The 16,251-nt window shown below is 42.8% G+C and overlaps 1 protein-coding gene across 1 annotated transcript in view; it reads right to left on the minus strand.

The window, feature by feature from the left end:
* The window catches only part of LOC137378766 (calcium-transporting ATPase type 2C member 2-like), a 113,594-nt gene extending 103,889 nt beyond the window's left edge, over window positions 1-9,705 (minus strand). Inside the window, exon 1 of the mRNA XM_068049151.1 lies at window positions 9,483-9,705. Within this exon, the coding sequence (XP_067905252.1) occupies window positions 9,483-9,578 (96 nt within the window). The 5' untranslated portion in view covers window positions 9,579-9,705. The remainder of the gene's footprint in view (window positions 1-9,482) is intronic.
* Between the last annotated feature and the right edge of the window lie 6,546 nt (window positions 9,706-16,251).

A 16,251-nucleotide genomic window follows, 5' to 3' on the forward strand; every position in this document is an offset into this window, starting at 1 on the left:
GGTGAATCCCTTTTCACTGCTTTCCAATAAAAGGCAAAGAAACCAGCACAGGCTTTCTCAGGTTTAAAGAAGAAAAGTTGAAATTTATTAAACTTGAACTCTAATTTGGTTAACGCCTACGGATACACAATGCTCCCATGCTAGGATGCAAATGCAATACACACATGCAAATAGAGACACAAAAGAGCAGAACAAAAATAAAGTGGAAACATTTGAGGAAACATCTGAAGAGTTTTTGTTACGGTTCTTCGATCTCACTGTAGAGTCCTTGATTGTAGGTAGATCTTGCTTTTCGTTCGGGCCCAGTATTCTTCTTAAACCTTGTTCGCTGTCAGAGACTTTTCTCTCATGGGGTTCATGTGTCTTCAGTGGATTCAGAGGCTTGTGAGAAAGAGATGGGAGCAGACAGGAGAGAGATCTTCTCAGTCCAGGAGCAAACAAACTTTCTGCCCAAACATTTTGTACAAATTCAAAAAACTCAGGTTGCTCAGCAGGTTAGTCATGTGACTAGCTTGTTGACCATGTCCGTTTGTGTATTCGGCCATCTTAGCAGTCAACCTGGAATGCGAACTCCCCCATCTTCAAAGTCTGGTGATCAAAAGTCCATTGTGGGTTGAATGTCAGGGAATGGCTGCTTTGTCCTTCCAAACACTGACTGTTACTATGCAAGTATCTCTTCCAGCCATGGCTGATCTGTTTAATAAGTCATTTCTTAACTCCAGTAACAGTTTAAAATCAATGTTTGTGACAAAATTAATGTGCCTCATTCTTGGCAGGTGGGGGCCTAGCATGTCACCCCACTCATGTTACCTGTCTTGTTACCTATATTTCTTCATATCTTGACTGTATCTTTTCTCTGCTGTTCCAGTCTCTTCCCACCTACATCCATGACTCTTCAGATGCCCTACGTCATTTTGCCAATTTCCAGTTTCCTGGCCCCAACCGCCTCCTCTTCACTATGGACGTCCGATCTCTCTACACCTCCATCCCCTACCAGGACGGTTTGAGGGCTCTCTTCTTCTTCCTTGAACAGAGGCCCAACCAGTCCCCATCCACCACCACCCTCCTCCACCTGGCTGAACTTGTTCTCAGATTGAACAACTTCTCCTTCAACTCCACTCACTTCCTTCAAGTAAAAGGTATTGCTATGGATACCCTCATGGGTCCTAGTTAAGCCTGTCTTTTTGTGGGATATGTCGAACATTCCTTGTTCCAGTCCTACTCAGGCCCCCTCCCCCAACTCTTTTTCCGGTACATTGATGACTGTATCGGTGCCGTTTCCTGCTCCTGCTCCGAACTGGAAAACTTTATCAACTTTGCTTCTAATTTCCACCCTTCTCTCACCTTTACATGGTCCATCTCCGACACTTCCCTTCCCTTCCTCGACTTCTCTGTCTCCATCTCTGGGGATAGGCTGTCTACTAATGTCCATTATAAGCCCACTGACTCTCACAGTTAACTCGACTACACTTCTTCACACCCTGCCTCCTGCAAGGACTCCATTCCATTCTCCCAGTTTCTCCGTCTCCGATGCATCTGCACTGATGATGCTACTTTCCATGACAGCGCTTCTGATATGTCTTCCTTTTTCCTCAACCGAGGATTCCCCCCCACTGTGGTTGACAGGGCCCTCAACCGTGTCCGGCCCATTGCCCACGCCTCTACCCTCACCCCTTCCCCTCCCTCCAAGAACTGCGACAGGGATCCCCTTGTCCTCACTTTCCACCCCATCAGCCTCCATATCCAAAGGATCATCCTCGCCATTTCCACCACCTCCAGCGTGATGCCACTGCCAAATGCATCTTCCCCTCCCTTCCCCTGTCAGCATTCCAAAGGGATCGTTCCCTCTGCGACACCCTGGTCCACTCCTCCATTACCCCCACCACCTCATCCCCTTCCCATGGCACCTTCCCCTACAATCGCAGGAGGTGTAATACCTGCCCATTTACCTCCTCTCTCCTCACTATCCCAGGCCTCAAACACTCCTTTCAGGTGAAGCAGTGATTTACTTGTACTTCTTTCAATGTAGTATACTGTATTCGCTGCTCACAATGTGGTCTCCTCTACATTGGGGAGACCAAACGCAGACTGGGTGACTGCTTTGCGAAACACCTCCGCTGAGTCCCCAAACATGACCCCGAGCTTCCGGTTGCTTGCCATTTCAACACTCCCCCCTCCTCTCATGCTGACATCTCTGTCCTGGGATTGCTGCAGTGTTCCAGTGAACATCAATGCAAGCTCGAGGAACAGCATCTCATTTATCGATTAGGCACATTACAGCCTGCCGGACTGAACATTGAGTTCAATAATTTCAGAGCATGATGGCCACCCATTTTACTTTTATTTTTAGTTATTTTTTCTTTTTTATATATTATTTTTGTGTGTTTTATTTCATCTTAGTTTGTCAAGTTTGCTTACCCGCTGTTTTTTTTTTCATATTTGTACTTACGGCTGTTCAATTTTCTGTCCGTTAATACCCTATCTGTACTAATGCTTTGTCTTTCAACACACCATTAACATATTGTTTGCCTTTGCTCCATGACCCTCTGGTCAGCTATTCTGTGACCTTGTCCTATCTACACCTTCTCCTTTGTTATCTCTTGCCCCACTCCCGCTTTACTTGCTTATAACATTTCACATTTCTAATTTTTGCCAGTTCTGAAGAAAGGTCACTGACCTGAAACATTAACTCTGATTCCCTCTCCACAGATGCTGCCAGACCTGCTGAGTATTTTCAGCATTTCTTGTTTTTATTCCCTCATGTTACCTGTTTCATTTGGCAATCACCTTAAAACTGTGTCCTTTGGTTACTGACCCTTCTGCCACTGGAAACAGTTTCTCCTTATTTAGTCGAGCAAAACATTTCATGATTTTTAACACCTCTACCAAATCTTCTCTTAACCTTCTCTGCTCTAAAGAGAACAACCACAGCTTTTGGCCATGCCACTGACAGCATTACACGTTCCACCAGCGGCAGCAGCAACCAAAATCATGGCCTGCTAACCAGAAAAAACAGTTGTTCCTTCCACAAAAACCAATACAATCTGCTAGACTATAAGACAGTAAAATCAAATAGGAAGAATGTTGTGTCATTTAGCAGAATACTCCATGATCTCCATTAGTATGGTTTCAATGATTCTAAAAAGATTAGTTGTAAACAATTCTTATCAAGACTCACATGGAACTGTACACAAGTATTATCTAAAAATATAAAAGTCACTGCCTCGAAGCCCCCCAAACCCCAGTCTCAAAAAATGGAAAAGCTGAAAATTTCTTATATCTCTGCAATCTTGCCTTTAAAAATATGGAAAAATGCTTCGAGACTGACTTATAACACTAGCTTATTAGCAGCTAACTTCAAGTAAAGAATTTATTTGCACAGCTTAATTTTCTTACTAAAAGCAGCATTTATTTTCCTCTACACCTGCTAAACATTTCAGGCCTGAACTCCTAGATTTAACAACTTTCAATTTATTTGTTCTCAGGATGTGGCCGATGCTGGCAAAGCTGCATTTATTGACCATCCCTCGTGGCCCCAAGAATCTGCTAGTGTTGTCGGACCTTCTACTCAAATTGCCGTAGACCTGGTGCAGATGGTGCTCCTACCATTATTTATAGGTAGGGAATTCCAGGATCTCTATCCAGCCCCACTCCTGATCTTGCGACTGAGGGAAGGTCATTGAAGAAGCAGCTAAAGACACTGTCCGGACCTCCAACAACCACAGCCATCTTTGTTTGACCCTCATTGATCTCAGTTTTGCTGGGGCTTCTAGCTGCCACATACAGTTAAATAATGCCTTTGGTGTAAAAGGGAGTAATTCTTACTTCTTCTCTGGCATTCAGCTCATGGCCACGCCTGGATCAAAACTGACAAGGTCGGGAGCCAAGTGGAACCCATACTGTGTGCAGTAAGCAAGATATTGGTGAATAGATTTTGCTTGATGACTCCTTCTATCATTTTATTCATGATAGGGAAAAGGTTTATATGGCGGTAATTGACAATTGGATTTGTTCTGCTTTTTGGGGTTAGGACAAATTTGGATAAATGCCAGAGTCATAGCTGCATGGGAATAACTTGGCTAGGGCAGTGGCTAGTTCCGGTGTACAGGTCTTCAGCACTACAGCTAGGTGATTGTAAGGGCCCACTTCTTAACATCACCTGTACTGAAACAAATTGCCTAAACATTGACATTTATATTTATCAAATTCAATCACATTAAAATGTCTAAATAGTTTAACTGTCGATCTAAGTTTAGCCAACATGAAACAATCGTTGTTTTCCCACTCATTTGCACATTTCTACTTTAACTAAATAGATGAACTCATTACTTTTTCCAGCTTTTGTTAAATAATTTTAAATATCTGTACACAGTGTTAGTATTATCTCTGTTAATTCTATTATACAACAGATTAACTAATTAACTAATGGAACGAACTTAATTTCAGACAAGAGGTATATAGAACATGTAAATAGCCATGATAATTTAAAATTAAACTTTTGCTACAGAACAAACATATCTTTTTGACTACACTTGGGTATATTTTTTGGTACTCATTGTATAATAGAGATCCAGTTATTTTTAAGCAGAACTCCATATTGGACAATGTTAAAATTCTTATAGGATAATACAGATTTGTAGGAATTTTTGGAATATTTGCATAATTCCAATGGAAGTGAACTGTTCCACAATGTGGGAAGGCCTAGGGCTACATCTGTGATTACTCTCATAGGCATTTCCCAGTGTTAAGTACTGGTGTTTTTGGAAAGCACAAGCAAGCAGGGAAAGTATGACCAATCTTCACACCATTCGCACTCAGGCTGGGATTCGAATGTGGTTTGCTTTCAAACTCTTAACGCGTTATGAATGAAACAATAGAACTGTTACCAAGCTAAAACTACATTTATTCTTTGGGTCCTTGGAGAAAGCTGCAACTACTGCAGGTCTAAAGAATTAAGCAGCAGACATTCATAAAACCATACAGTTATATTTAGTTTAATCATAATAGGCACAAATAAGATACTGGCCCAGATTTTTCAGAGGCACCAGTGATCCTGTCACTGGGGCCGGAAGCAGGAGATGACCCCGCTTTGGCAGGTGGCAGGACCTGGGGCTACATTTTACGGGTGGCAGACAATTAAGTGGCTACCGGCGGGCCTTCCGTCCCTATTAAGGACAGCGGCCTGTACCCAAGAGCTGCCAGCCAAATCAGAGGGTCGGCAGCTCAACAGTACCACTGGGAGTGGTGGCCACTGCTGCAGCTGCACCTGGAGGACGAGGGCACATCGATGGACGTGCGCCCTCACAACCAGCTAGGTGGGGTCTGGAGCACCGGGGCCAGTCAGGCAGGCTTCAGCAGGTGGGTGGGGTGTGTGTCGATGAGGGCAGGTGGCGCTGATGCCATGGGGGCAGCCATTGCCACCGGGGTGGGGGGGGGGGTGCCCTCCATGGGCCAAAGTGCCCAGGAAGGAGGGCCCCCCCACCCCTCCTCCACCGCTGGTCAAATGCATGTAAGTGGCTCAATAGGGATCCGGCGAGCGGGCTGTCTGGCACCTTTCCTGCTGCTGTCAAAATAGCATGGCGGCAAGAAGGCATTGGGCATGTCACCAAACACATTCCCGCACCATTTTGCCAGCCTTCTTCCCACTGACCCTGTCCTCAAGGGCCCGGAACATCCCAGCCACTGACTTCTTTACATTTTCTTTACAGTTTAATTCATATAAAAAATGTGTGAGGGGAACATGATATTCAATAGGCTCAGTTAGTAGCACTCTTGCTGCTAAGTCAGGAGCTAATGGGTTAAGTTCCACTCCAGCACTTTAGCACAAAAATCTAGGCTAACACTGCAGTGTAGTACTGAGGTAGTGCTGAACTATCAAGTGTCATCTCTCAGATGAGTTGTTAAACTTTCAGATGAGGCTCTGTCTGCACTCTCAGTTGGATGTAAAAGATCCCATGGCACTATTTCAAAGAACAACAGGAGAGATATTCCCAGTGACCCGGCTAATATTTATCCCTCATCACATCACAGAAACGGAATATCTGGTCATTAACCCAATTGCTGCTTGTGGAAGCTTGGTGTGCGCAAGTTGACAGCTGTGTTTCCTGCATTACAACAGTGACTACACTTCAAAACTACTTCATTGGTTATAAAACATTTGGGATGTTCTGTGGTCGTGAAAGACGTTATACAAATGCAATTGTTTTTTAATATATTACTTCATAATGTAGGAGGTGGTATCTTTCATTGGAAGCGTTTTTGAGAGTCCCAGACAAAATGCATTCCTGTAGAATCATTTTCTAAATGGAAATCATCACATTGTGTTATCAGCTCCCACACATTCCTTTTACTATTGTTCAATTCTGCACATAAATTCAGCCACACAACACTTCCTGCTGAAGTGTAAATTAGTGATTGAGAAAGTGGGTATACATTAATAAAGTAGTTACTTATTTAAAGATCACATACTACCCCATAGCCAGATTCCCATTACTGCTGCACACTAAACTTCCTTCTTCAGTCACATCATTCAAGTAGTTCTAAAGTGACACCGAGTTCTCACAAGCAGCTCTATGACTTGGCTGTCATGTGTAATTCTGGAAGGCAACAAATGCATTACTCCCTGTGAACTTAGCCTCCTCCATAGGGACCAACAAAAGAATAGTCATAGAAAAATTCTCAGATAAAGAAAATATTATTGGAAAAAAATGCTTTCTTCTGTTTGATCCTATTCAGTGAACAAATTAGTTACGGGATAGAGGGAACTATTGGATAGCAGGACAAAGGCACTTCTAAAATTTGTTTTTCACCTGAAATGCAGGCACATATAATTTTGTTTTGAGTCTACAAAACCATTTTCTTTTCATGCACTTGAATCATTTAGGAGTCTTAAACCTAGGATTCAAGTCTAGGATAATAAATTCATGGTTATTAGACCATTAATAGGTTGTTATCATTCCCTATGAGATTCTGTTAGCACATTTTTGAATGCTGTGATTAATTGTAAAATTGTATTTTTGGTTTTAAATGATCTTTTTGCACTAGTTCAACTTCAAAAAGGCAAGGGACATCTGACTGTGAGGAGGATAGCGTAGAATTTCAAAAGGACATAGACAAGTTGGTGGAATGGGCAGACAGGTGGCAGATGAGGTTCCAAGCAGAGAAGTGTGTAGCGATTCATTTTGGTAGGAAGAATACAGAGAGACAGTCTCAAATAAAGGGTACAACTCTAAAGAGGGTGCAGGAGCAGAGGGACTTGGGTGTATATGTGCATAAGTCATTGAAGGTGGCAGGACAGGTTGAGAGAGCAGTTAATAAAGCATACAGCATCCTAGGCTTTATTAGTAGGGGCATAAAGTACAAGAGCAAGGAGGTTATGCTAAACTTGTATAAACACTCGTTCGGCCTCAACTGGAGTACTGTGTCCATGCTGGATGCTGCATTTTATAAAAGATGTGAGGGCATTGGAGAGAGTCCAGAAAAGATTTACGAGAATGGATCCAGGGATGAGGAACTTCATTTATGAAGATAGATTGGAGAAGTTGGGACTAATTGCCTTGGAAAAGAGAAGGCTGAGAGCAGATTTGATGGAGGTATTCAAAATCATGAGGGGTCTGCACAGAGTAGATAGGGAAAACCTGTTCCCACTCATGAAAGGATCAAGAATGAGAGGGCACAGATTTAAGGTAATTGGTAAAAGAAGCAATGGTGACATGAGGAAAAACTTTTGTTCATGCAGTGAATGGTTAGGATCTGGAATGCACTGCCAGAGAGTGTGGTGGATGCAGGTTCAATTGAGGCATTCAAAAGGGAATTAGACAATTATCGAAAAAGGAAGAATGTGCAGGGTTACGAGAAGGCAGGGGAATGGCACTACATGAATTGCTTATTCAGAGAGCTAGTGCAGACATGATGGGCTGAATGGCCTCCTTCTCTGCTGTAACAGTTCTGTGATTCCTTGATCTAACCAGACTGGCAGACTAGGTCCTTCAGTTTACTTCTCACCATACAAGCTGGAGGTTACCAGGATTCAAATGCTTTTTAAAATAGAGGACATGCAGAATAATTTATGAAAGTTAGTGCAAAGAGCTAATGGCGAGTGTGAGACTTTTGTCGTTTTGAAATGGTTTTACAGTACTGGTGAGAAGTCAAGTTTTCTATTATTGTACTCATTGTATTGATTGAACTATTTTGCCTGTATTACTTTTGCCTCTTAATAAACACTGTTCAGACTGACCTGTCAACACACTGATTTTTTGGCAGATTCGGGAGATTAGGAGTTATGGGGCATAATCACAACAGAAAAGAAACATTGTTCACACCAGATAAGCTACATCCAAGGCACATTGTACAAGTTATTGGTCATAGTGAGTGCAGCTTGATCAGTGGTTGCCGACTCTTGATTTGAGCACTAAGCAGAAAGCATCGGAAAAGAACCCATATCATAACAATAATATTTCAATGATGGAAAGCATCAGAGGAACATATACTTAGTACTTTAAACTTAACTCTTAGTACAGCTGGGAGTGGTTTGCAACTCCTTTGGTCATTGTAAATTGCTGACATACCCAATGGTAAATCCTCCATCATCCACTGCACACCATATTAAAATAAAATGCCTCTATAGGCTCCATAAATCCTTCAAATCAGCTTCTTTAACTATTGTAAAACCAGGTGAAATGCTATGTTTATGCCATTAGCACATATAGATACTAAGTTCTTGAAACAGAGGATCTAATGTACAGGCTTAGCAATTACCTGTACCTTTACAAGTATATATAGTACCAGTTACTGTCTATTGAAAGTTGCAAAGTGATAAATTAGCAATGCTGTAGTAAAGTATTTTGTAAATACAGCCTGAGGCTGTTAAAGAACCAGAAACAAAACAGTAACCACTACTTTTTCTTAAGTCAGCAACTTTTTTCAAACGTATTTTCAACAGTTTTTTTTTTCAATATTTCGGTTGAATTAACGAAAACAAAAGCACAGGTCATGTACAGGAAAAACAGGTACCATTTTTCTTTGCAGAGTATTACCCCTTTAGGTATTTACGTATCGAATCAGATAGCACAGAGTGGCTCGCTGATGGAACTTCAAAATTTCGTTCATTTGTATATTTTTTAAAGGGACTCAATTCAAATTTTAAAAAGTAGAAAACCACGAATATTGAGAAAATGTGTGAGAATTTAACTCATTCTCCTGCATTTGACAGGATTTTTTCAGCATTAGTAAAGAAGAAAAAAAAACAATGGTTGTGTTTAAACGTTTTAGTTTCGTTCGCAGAGTGAAATGCAGCTTTTATTTTCTGTTCTGGCCAGGAAGGCAGTGGTGTTGCTCGGTTCTCGAACTACCTGGCAAGTCCCAGACACCCAAATATAACAGTTAAAAAGAGGTTGTGTGTTTTTATATAATCATTCAAGATATCGAAGGAGCATAATTGCTCCCGGCTCAGGTAACGCATCCCATAATAAGCAGGCACTCACCTTGCCGTCCAGGCCACTGTCCCGAATCAGTTGGTACTTTCTCCGGGATAAGAGGAGGGAAAGTTTCTGCAAGAAGTTGGGAGTTCGCGTTGGCATCTCCCCCCCCTTAATATATTTGTTTTGTGAATGGCGACTTTTTTAGTCAGGGATTTGTCTGAGAGAACCTGACGGAGTGAAGCGGGGAGTTGGGTTAAATATTCACTGTGAAATACCTGAGGGAGTTGCTGTGACCGCTTCCTCTTCCTCCTCCTCCGCACCTGGACTCAGGTTAACAAACACACCTGCCCCCGGGCCCAAAACTAGTTCCCGCATTTGGCGAGGTAACAGTTGTGTTTTAGGGTTATTGCCACGTATCTGTCTTTAGAGTGAGCAAACTGGACGCGCCTTTAATTTCAGATCGGCACTTGCGCTTATTTTTTCTCTCGATTGAACCAAGAAAGGTGTTTTGGGATAACCCACTGTCAGTAACTGGTAAAGCAGCTCTGTAAATCTGAGCAGGCACACTAATGTGATTTGGCGACATGTGAAATCCTAAATCACCTTCTTCCATCGCCCCATTGCTCGCTGAATTATATTAGCTCCCAGTTCAGCAGTGCATCGACATTCATCCTTGTATTCAAATCCCTCCATGGACTTGTCCGTCCCAATCTCTGTAGCCTCCTCCGGCCTTACAACCCTTCAAGAACTCTGCAACTCTTCCAATTCCGTGTTTCGCGATTTCCTTTATTTCTCTGTTAACAACCTCAAGCTCTGGAATTCTTTCCCAAAGCCTCTTCCTCTCTATCTCCCGCTTTAAGATACTCCTTAAGATTTACTGTTTGGGCCAAGTTTTTGGTCAGCTAATGTTCCATTTTTTGCTTCACTGCCAATCTTTGTCTGATTATGCTTCTTTGAAGCACAGTGGCTGTTTTATTACATTAAAGGTGCTGTATAATACAAATAATTCTTGTTTTTGTTGAATATCAATCAAAACTAAAGAGGCTTACATTTAAAAAAAAATCAATATACTTTTATTGCTATCAATTAAACAGTGTACATCCTATGGTGTCAGCTAGTCACAGTAAGCCTTCAGTGCACCAGTGGACTCCACTTGTTCCTCTTCAGGGCCACCCAGCTGTGACTAGGCCATGGAACAGAGGCATATCAACCAGCCCCGTGGGTCGCACTCATCTAGGACCTGTGAATAGCTGTTTCTGCCAGACCCAAGGGTAGACCCTTGAGAAGGTCCACCTTGCCTGCTCCCCTCCATATTAGGTGGCCAAGATTTAGGAGTGTTTGTTGAGAAGTTGAGGAGCAGCCCTTTAGGTAGTAAAACAGGGGCTCCAACCTCTCTCAGTTACGCACAGCCTGGGTGTTTATAAAGTGGCTCAGCATACATTCGAGCCACTGCTCTGTGCAAAACCCTCCATCGCTGATCTCCGATTGTGCATGGAAAGATCCCTGCTCAGAGAGCCTTCCATTCGGGAATCCATCTCTCTGCCTTCCGCGTACGCTGATAAGAATGAATGCCAGGGCTCAGAGCTGACAATTCTCAGCTTTGTTTTGCACATTTTTTGTTTGGGACTTGTCTGGGAGAACATGATAGAAATGATGGAACTAACTGAAATCTGTAAGAGAATTTGAATAAATTTTAATGACGTAATTCAGTGAGTTACATAGAATTGGCAACACAGAAATTGGCCATTTGGCTCAACTGGTCTACAACTAGTGTTAAGCGCCACATGAACATCTTCCACCCTGTTTCATCTAACCCCATCCACATATCCCTCTATTCATTCCTCCCGCATGTACTTCTCTAGATTCCCCTTAAATGCATCTATGCTATTCTCCTCAACTACTCATGTTCCACATTCTAAACACTCAGAAGTTTCTCCTGAATTCCTTATTGAATTCTGTGCCCATCCTCCAGGAACAGGTAAAAGACTGTCTTGGGATTTTGTGAGTCTTTGGCAAACACAACAACAACCTCCATTTACATAGCTCCTTTTAATATAATAAAATACCCCAAGGTGCTTCACAAATGTGTTATCAAACACAATTTGGCCCTGAGCCACATGACATATTAGGACTTGCAGCCAAAAACTTGGTTAAAGAGGTGTGTTGTAAGGATCATCTTAAAGGAGAAGAGACAGCTAGAGTGGTCGAGTGATTTTGGGAGGGAATTCCAGAGCTTGGGGTCTAGACTGCTGAAGGTTTGGCCACCAATGGGAAAAGGATGAAAATTGGGATGCATGAGAGAGCATAATTGAAGCAGAGCAGAGATGTTGGATGGTTGTATGGGTGGAGATGATCACGGAGATATTGAGGGGCCAGACCTTAGAAGGATCTGAAAACAAGGAAGAGAATTTTAAAATCGAAATGCTGCCGGACTGGGAGCCAATGCAGGTTAACAAACACGGCGGTGACATGCGAACAGGACTTCTTGAGACTTACCATATGGGCAACCGATGTTTGGATGAGCTCACATTGATGGGAGGTGGAAAATGGGAGGCCAGCCAGGAGAGCATTGGAATGGTTAAGTTTACAGGGAACAAAGGCATGGATGAGGAATTTCAGCAGCAGATGAACTGAAGCAGGGTCGGAGACGGGTGATGAACCGAGTTGCAGACGGTCTGTTTCAGCCTCTGACAGTGCTCATAGAGCGAGATGGAGTCAATGACTAGGGAACCGATTTGGTGGCCGGGACTGAAGAAACTTGTCCATGCGCCAAAGCTGAGCTACAGTATCCAGAGATGTAACAGAAATTATATTTTAGTACCATCACAACGTTGCTACATTTGTGCTACACAAATGGCTGTATCTTCAAACAAATGAGATATAAATTGTGTGTGGGTGGCCTGTTAAGAGAATACTTATTTCCTGTACGCTTGCTCTTCTTGTTCCATCACCTCCTGTCCCCAAGTAAATAGAAAGCTAATGGTGAAAATCTATATACTGTGTCAGAATGTGTTACACAACAGGTAATAATTGTATGCACTCATTTAAAAAATGTTCTGGCAGGCCCTGATTTTCCCAGCAGCTGGGGTTGTGATGATATGCAAATAACATAGAGGGCAGTTTCCATGGTGTGAGAATTAATGAGTTGTACCTAATAATGTGGAATGTAATAGTTCCTGAATGGTCGAGACCTTGGAAATATTCCTAAAAAAACAGTTCAGAGTTTGAAGTCCACGTCAAAGTGTTTTTTATTGATTCATCGGATTTGGGTGTAACTGGCAAGGCCAGCATTTATTGTCTAATCCTAATTTCCCTTGAGCATGTGATAGTGAGCCATCTTCTTGAATCGCTGCAGTCTGGTGATGGTACTTCCACAATGCTGTGAGGTAGGGGGTTCCAGGAATTTGTCCTAGCAATGATGGGTCAGGATGGTGTGCGACTCGGAGGGGAACTTGCAGGTGGTGATGGCACTCCCACGCGCCTGCTGCTCTTATCTTTCTATGTGGTAGAGATGATGGGTTTGGGAGGTGCTGTCAATGAAGATGCAACGAGTTGTTGCAGGGCATCTTGTAGATGGTACATGCTGCACCCATGATGCACTAATGGGGGAGGGAGTGAATGGTTAAGGTGGTAAATGGGGTGCCAATTAAGCGGGCTGCTTTGTCCTGGATGGTGATAAGCCCCTTGAGTGTTGTTGGATCTGCACTCATCCAGGCAAGTAGAGAGTATTCTGTCACACTCCTGACATGTGCGTTGTGGATGGTGGAATGGCTTTGAGGAGTCAGGAGGTCAATCATTGATGAAGCAGCTGAAGATGGTTGGGCCTAGGATACTTCCCTGAGGATCTCCTGCAGTGATGTCCTGGAGCTGAAATGATTGGCCTTTAGCAACCAGAACCATTTTCCTTTGTGCCATGTGGCTCCAGCCAGTGGAGAGTTTTCCCTAATTCCCATTGACTTCAATTTTGCTATGGCTCCTTTATTCTGCACTTGGTCAAATACTGACTTGTTAGCAAGGGCAGTCACTCACACTTCACCTCTGGAATTCAGCTTTTTTGTTCATGTTTGGGCTGAGGCTGTGATGAGGTCTGGAGCCAAGTGATTCTTTGGAACCTAGACTGAGCATTAGTGACCAGGTGTTTGAGAGTAAGTACTGCTAGATAGCACTGTTGATAACCCCTTCCATAACTTTGTGGATCATTGAGAGTTCACTGATGGGTTGACAATTAGTCAGATTGGATTTGTCCTGCTTTTTGTGGGCAGGACATACCTGGATAATTTTCCACTTTATTGGGTAGATACCAGTATTGTAGCTGTACTGGAGCAGCTTAGCTAGAAGTGCAGCTATTTCAGCATTACAGCCTGAATGTCGTTGGGGCCCATAGCATTTGCTGTATGCACTGCACCCAGCCATTTCTTGATATCACGTGGAGTAATTAAATTGGCTGAAGACTGGCTTCTATATTGGTAGGGACTTCAGGAATGGGTGAAGAAAGTACATCTACTTGCTACTTAGGCACAAGATGGTTGCAAAAGCTTCAGCCTTGTCTTTGGCTCTGCCATTGTCGAGGAGCCTCCTCCTCCCATTAATTGTTTAATTGTCCATCACCATTCATGACTGGAAGTGGTAGGACTGCAGAGCTTTCATCTGATCCATTGGTTTTGGGATGGCTTAGTTCTGTCTAAAGCATTTTGCTTCCATTGTTTAACATACATTTTTGATGGTGGGAAAAGTAATTTATTATTCCATGCTTTATGACTTTTGGATACTTATATACCTATTTGTATAAAAGTCCCAGTCAGGCTTTGCTTTGTTTACATTGCTTAACTCTACTTCTATTTTCTTTGGAGAGAGCAAAGTGATTTTTTATAATATTTAAACTGAATCAGCATAGAAAATGGCGAGGGATAAAGAAAGAAAGAAAGACTTGCATTTATTTAGCACCTTCCATGACCACTAGCATCTCAAAGCACTTTACACCCAATGAAGTCCTTTTGAAGTGTAGTCACTGTTGTAAAGTCAATTTGTGCACAGGAAGCTCCCACAAACAGCAGTGTGATAATGATGAAATAATCTGTTTTGAGATGCTGATTGAGGAATAAATATTGGATAGGACACCAAGGATAACTGTCCTGATCTTCTTTGAAATAGCACCATGGGGTCTTTTACATCCACCTGGGAGTGTAGATGGGTTCTCAGTTTAATGACTCATTCGAAAGATGGCACTTCTGATATTGCAGTACTGCACTGGAGTGTCAGCCTTGATCTTAGTGCTCATGTCCTTGAATGGGACTTGAACTCAACCTTGTGATTCAGAGGTGAGAACTAGCATTAGCAGGTAAAAGCAACAATTTAATTAACAATTAAACAATAGATTGTTCGGTAACTATAACAACAGCTTGTAGTTATAGTATTGCACCTTTAATGCAATAGATCACCTCAAGGTGCTTCACAGAGTCAGTCTTTGTCACGCCCATGTAGAATGTCGTTTGTGACTTTGATAAGAGCTTTTTCTGTACTGTGGAAGGGGCAGAGATCTGATTGGAGCGATTCCAATATGGCGTTCCAGGGAAGATAGGCAAAGATTTGGAAGGTGACAACACGTTCAAAGACTTTGGAGAGAAATGGGAGATTGCAGATGGGGCAGTAGTTTGCAAAGATGTTGGGGTCAAGGATTTTTTTGAGGAGTAGGGTAGTGATGACAGATTTAAAGGACAGAGGGATAGTACCTGGAGAGAGAGAACAGTTAACAATATCAACTTACATGGGGACCAGGAAGGGAAGTTGTGTGGTCAGCAGTTTAGTGGGAATAAGGTTGAGGGAGCAGAAGTTGGGTCTCATGGACAAGGTGCGCTGAGCTCAGAGAGGGCTTGAGGGGAGACAGTAGAGAAACTAGAAAAAGATGCAAGTTCAGGGCTAGGACAGAGGGGATTTTTGGAGGAAGTTTGGCCTGGTGGGCTAGGGGAAGGGAGGAAGCTGATCGTAATTTTGGTGATAAAGATGTTCAAGAGCTCCTCACACTTATTGTTGGAGATGTGAGTGGAGGAGACAGGGGAGAGGGATTTAAGAAGACCATTTGCAGTAGAGAAAAGAAGGGGGGTTATCCTTGCATTCCAGGATGATCCTGAAATAGTGAGCAGTTTTAGCAGACGAGAGCAGGACCTGATATTGCTTTATGTGGTCCAGCCAGATCTGTTAAAGTCTGCATCCCATGCACTTGAGGGAGCAGTGATGAGGGCTGTAGCAGGAGAAATGGCCAGGGTGTCAGAGTAATGGTTTTAGTGGATATTATAGCATCAAAGATGGAGGCGAGGGTGCAGTTGAGCAAATCAGTAGCTGTGGAAATGTCATGGTGAATGGAGAACCAAAGGCTAGAAAACTGGCATTTTAAAAGTGAAGTTTGAAAATGAATTGGGGATAGGTTTTTCCAGGGGTGGACACAGAAGGAAATCAGGGTGGGAAGGGGAAGGGGTGGAGAGTGAAATAAGGAAGTAATCAGAGTTGTCTTATCTGTGATTGATACAATGGGAGCAAGGCCACTTGAAATGGCAAGGTCAAGGCGTTTGGCAGTTTACATGGAATTTACATTAAGGGAGGACAAGAGGAAACTAGACTGAGAGGAGTTGAGTTGAGATGGAGGTTGAAATCACTGATGTTACAACCAGGTGAGAAAGGAGTCTAGGGGTCTGTTACTGTCTTCACCTGGTCTTATTGTAACAGGGTATTATTTTTAAACACACTGTTTTGAGCTCCCCCTTTGTGAATCCTTGTTCACAGCTGTCCAATTATCAGGCAAAGAAATAAGCGTAAACAGGCTTTCTTCGGTTTAAAG

This window comes from Heterodontus francisci, chromosome 17 (genome assembly GCF_036365525.1).
Source record: "Heterodontus francisci isolate sHetFra1 chromosome 17, sHetFra1.hap1, whole genome shotgun sequence".
NCBI classification, from domain to species: domain Eukaryota; kingdom Metazoa; phylum Chordata; class Chondrichthyes; order Heterodontiformes; family Heterodontidae; genus Heterodontus; species Heterodontus francisci.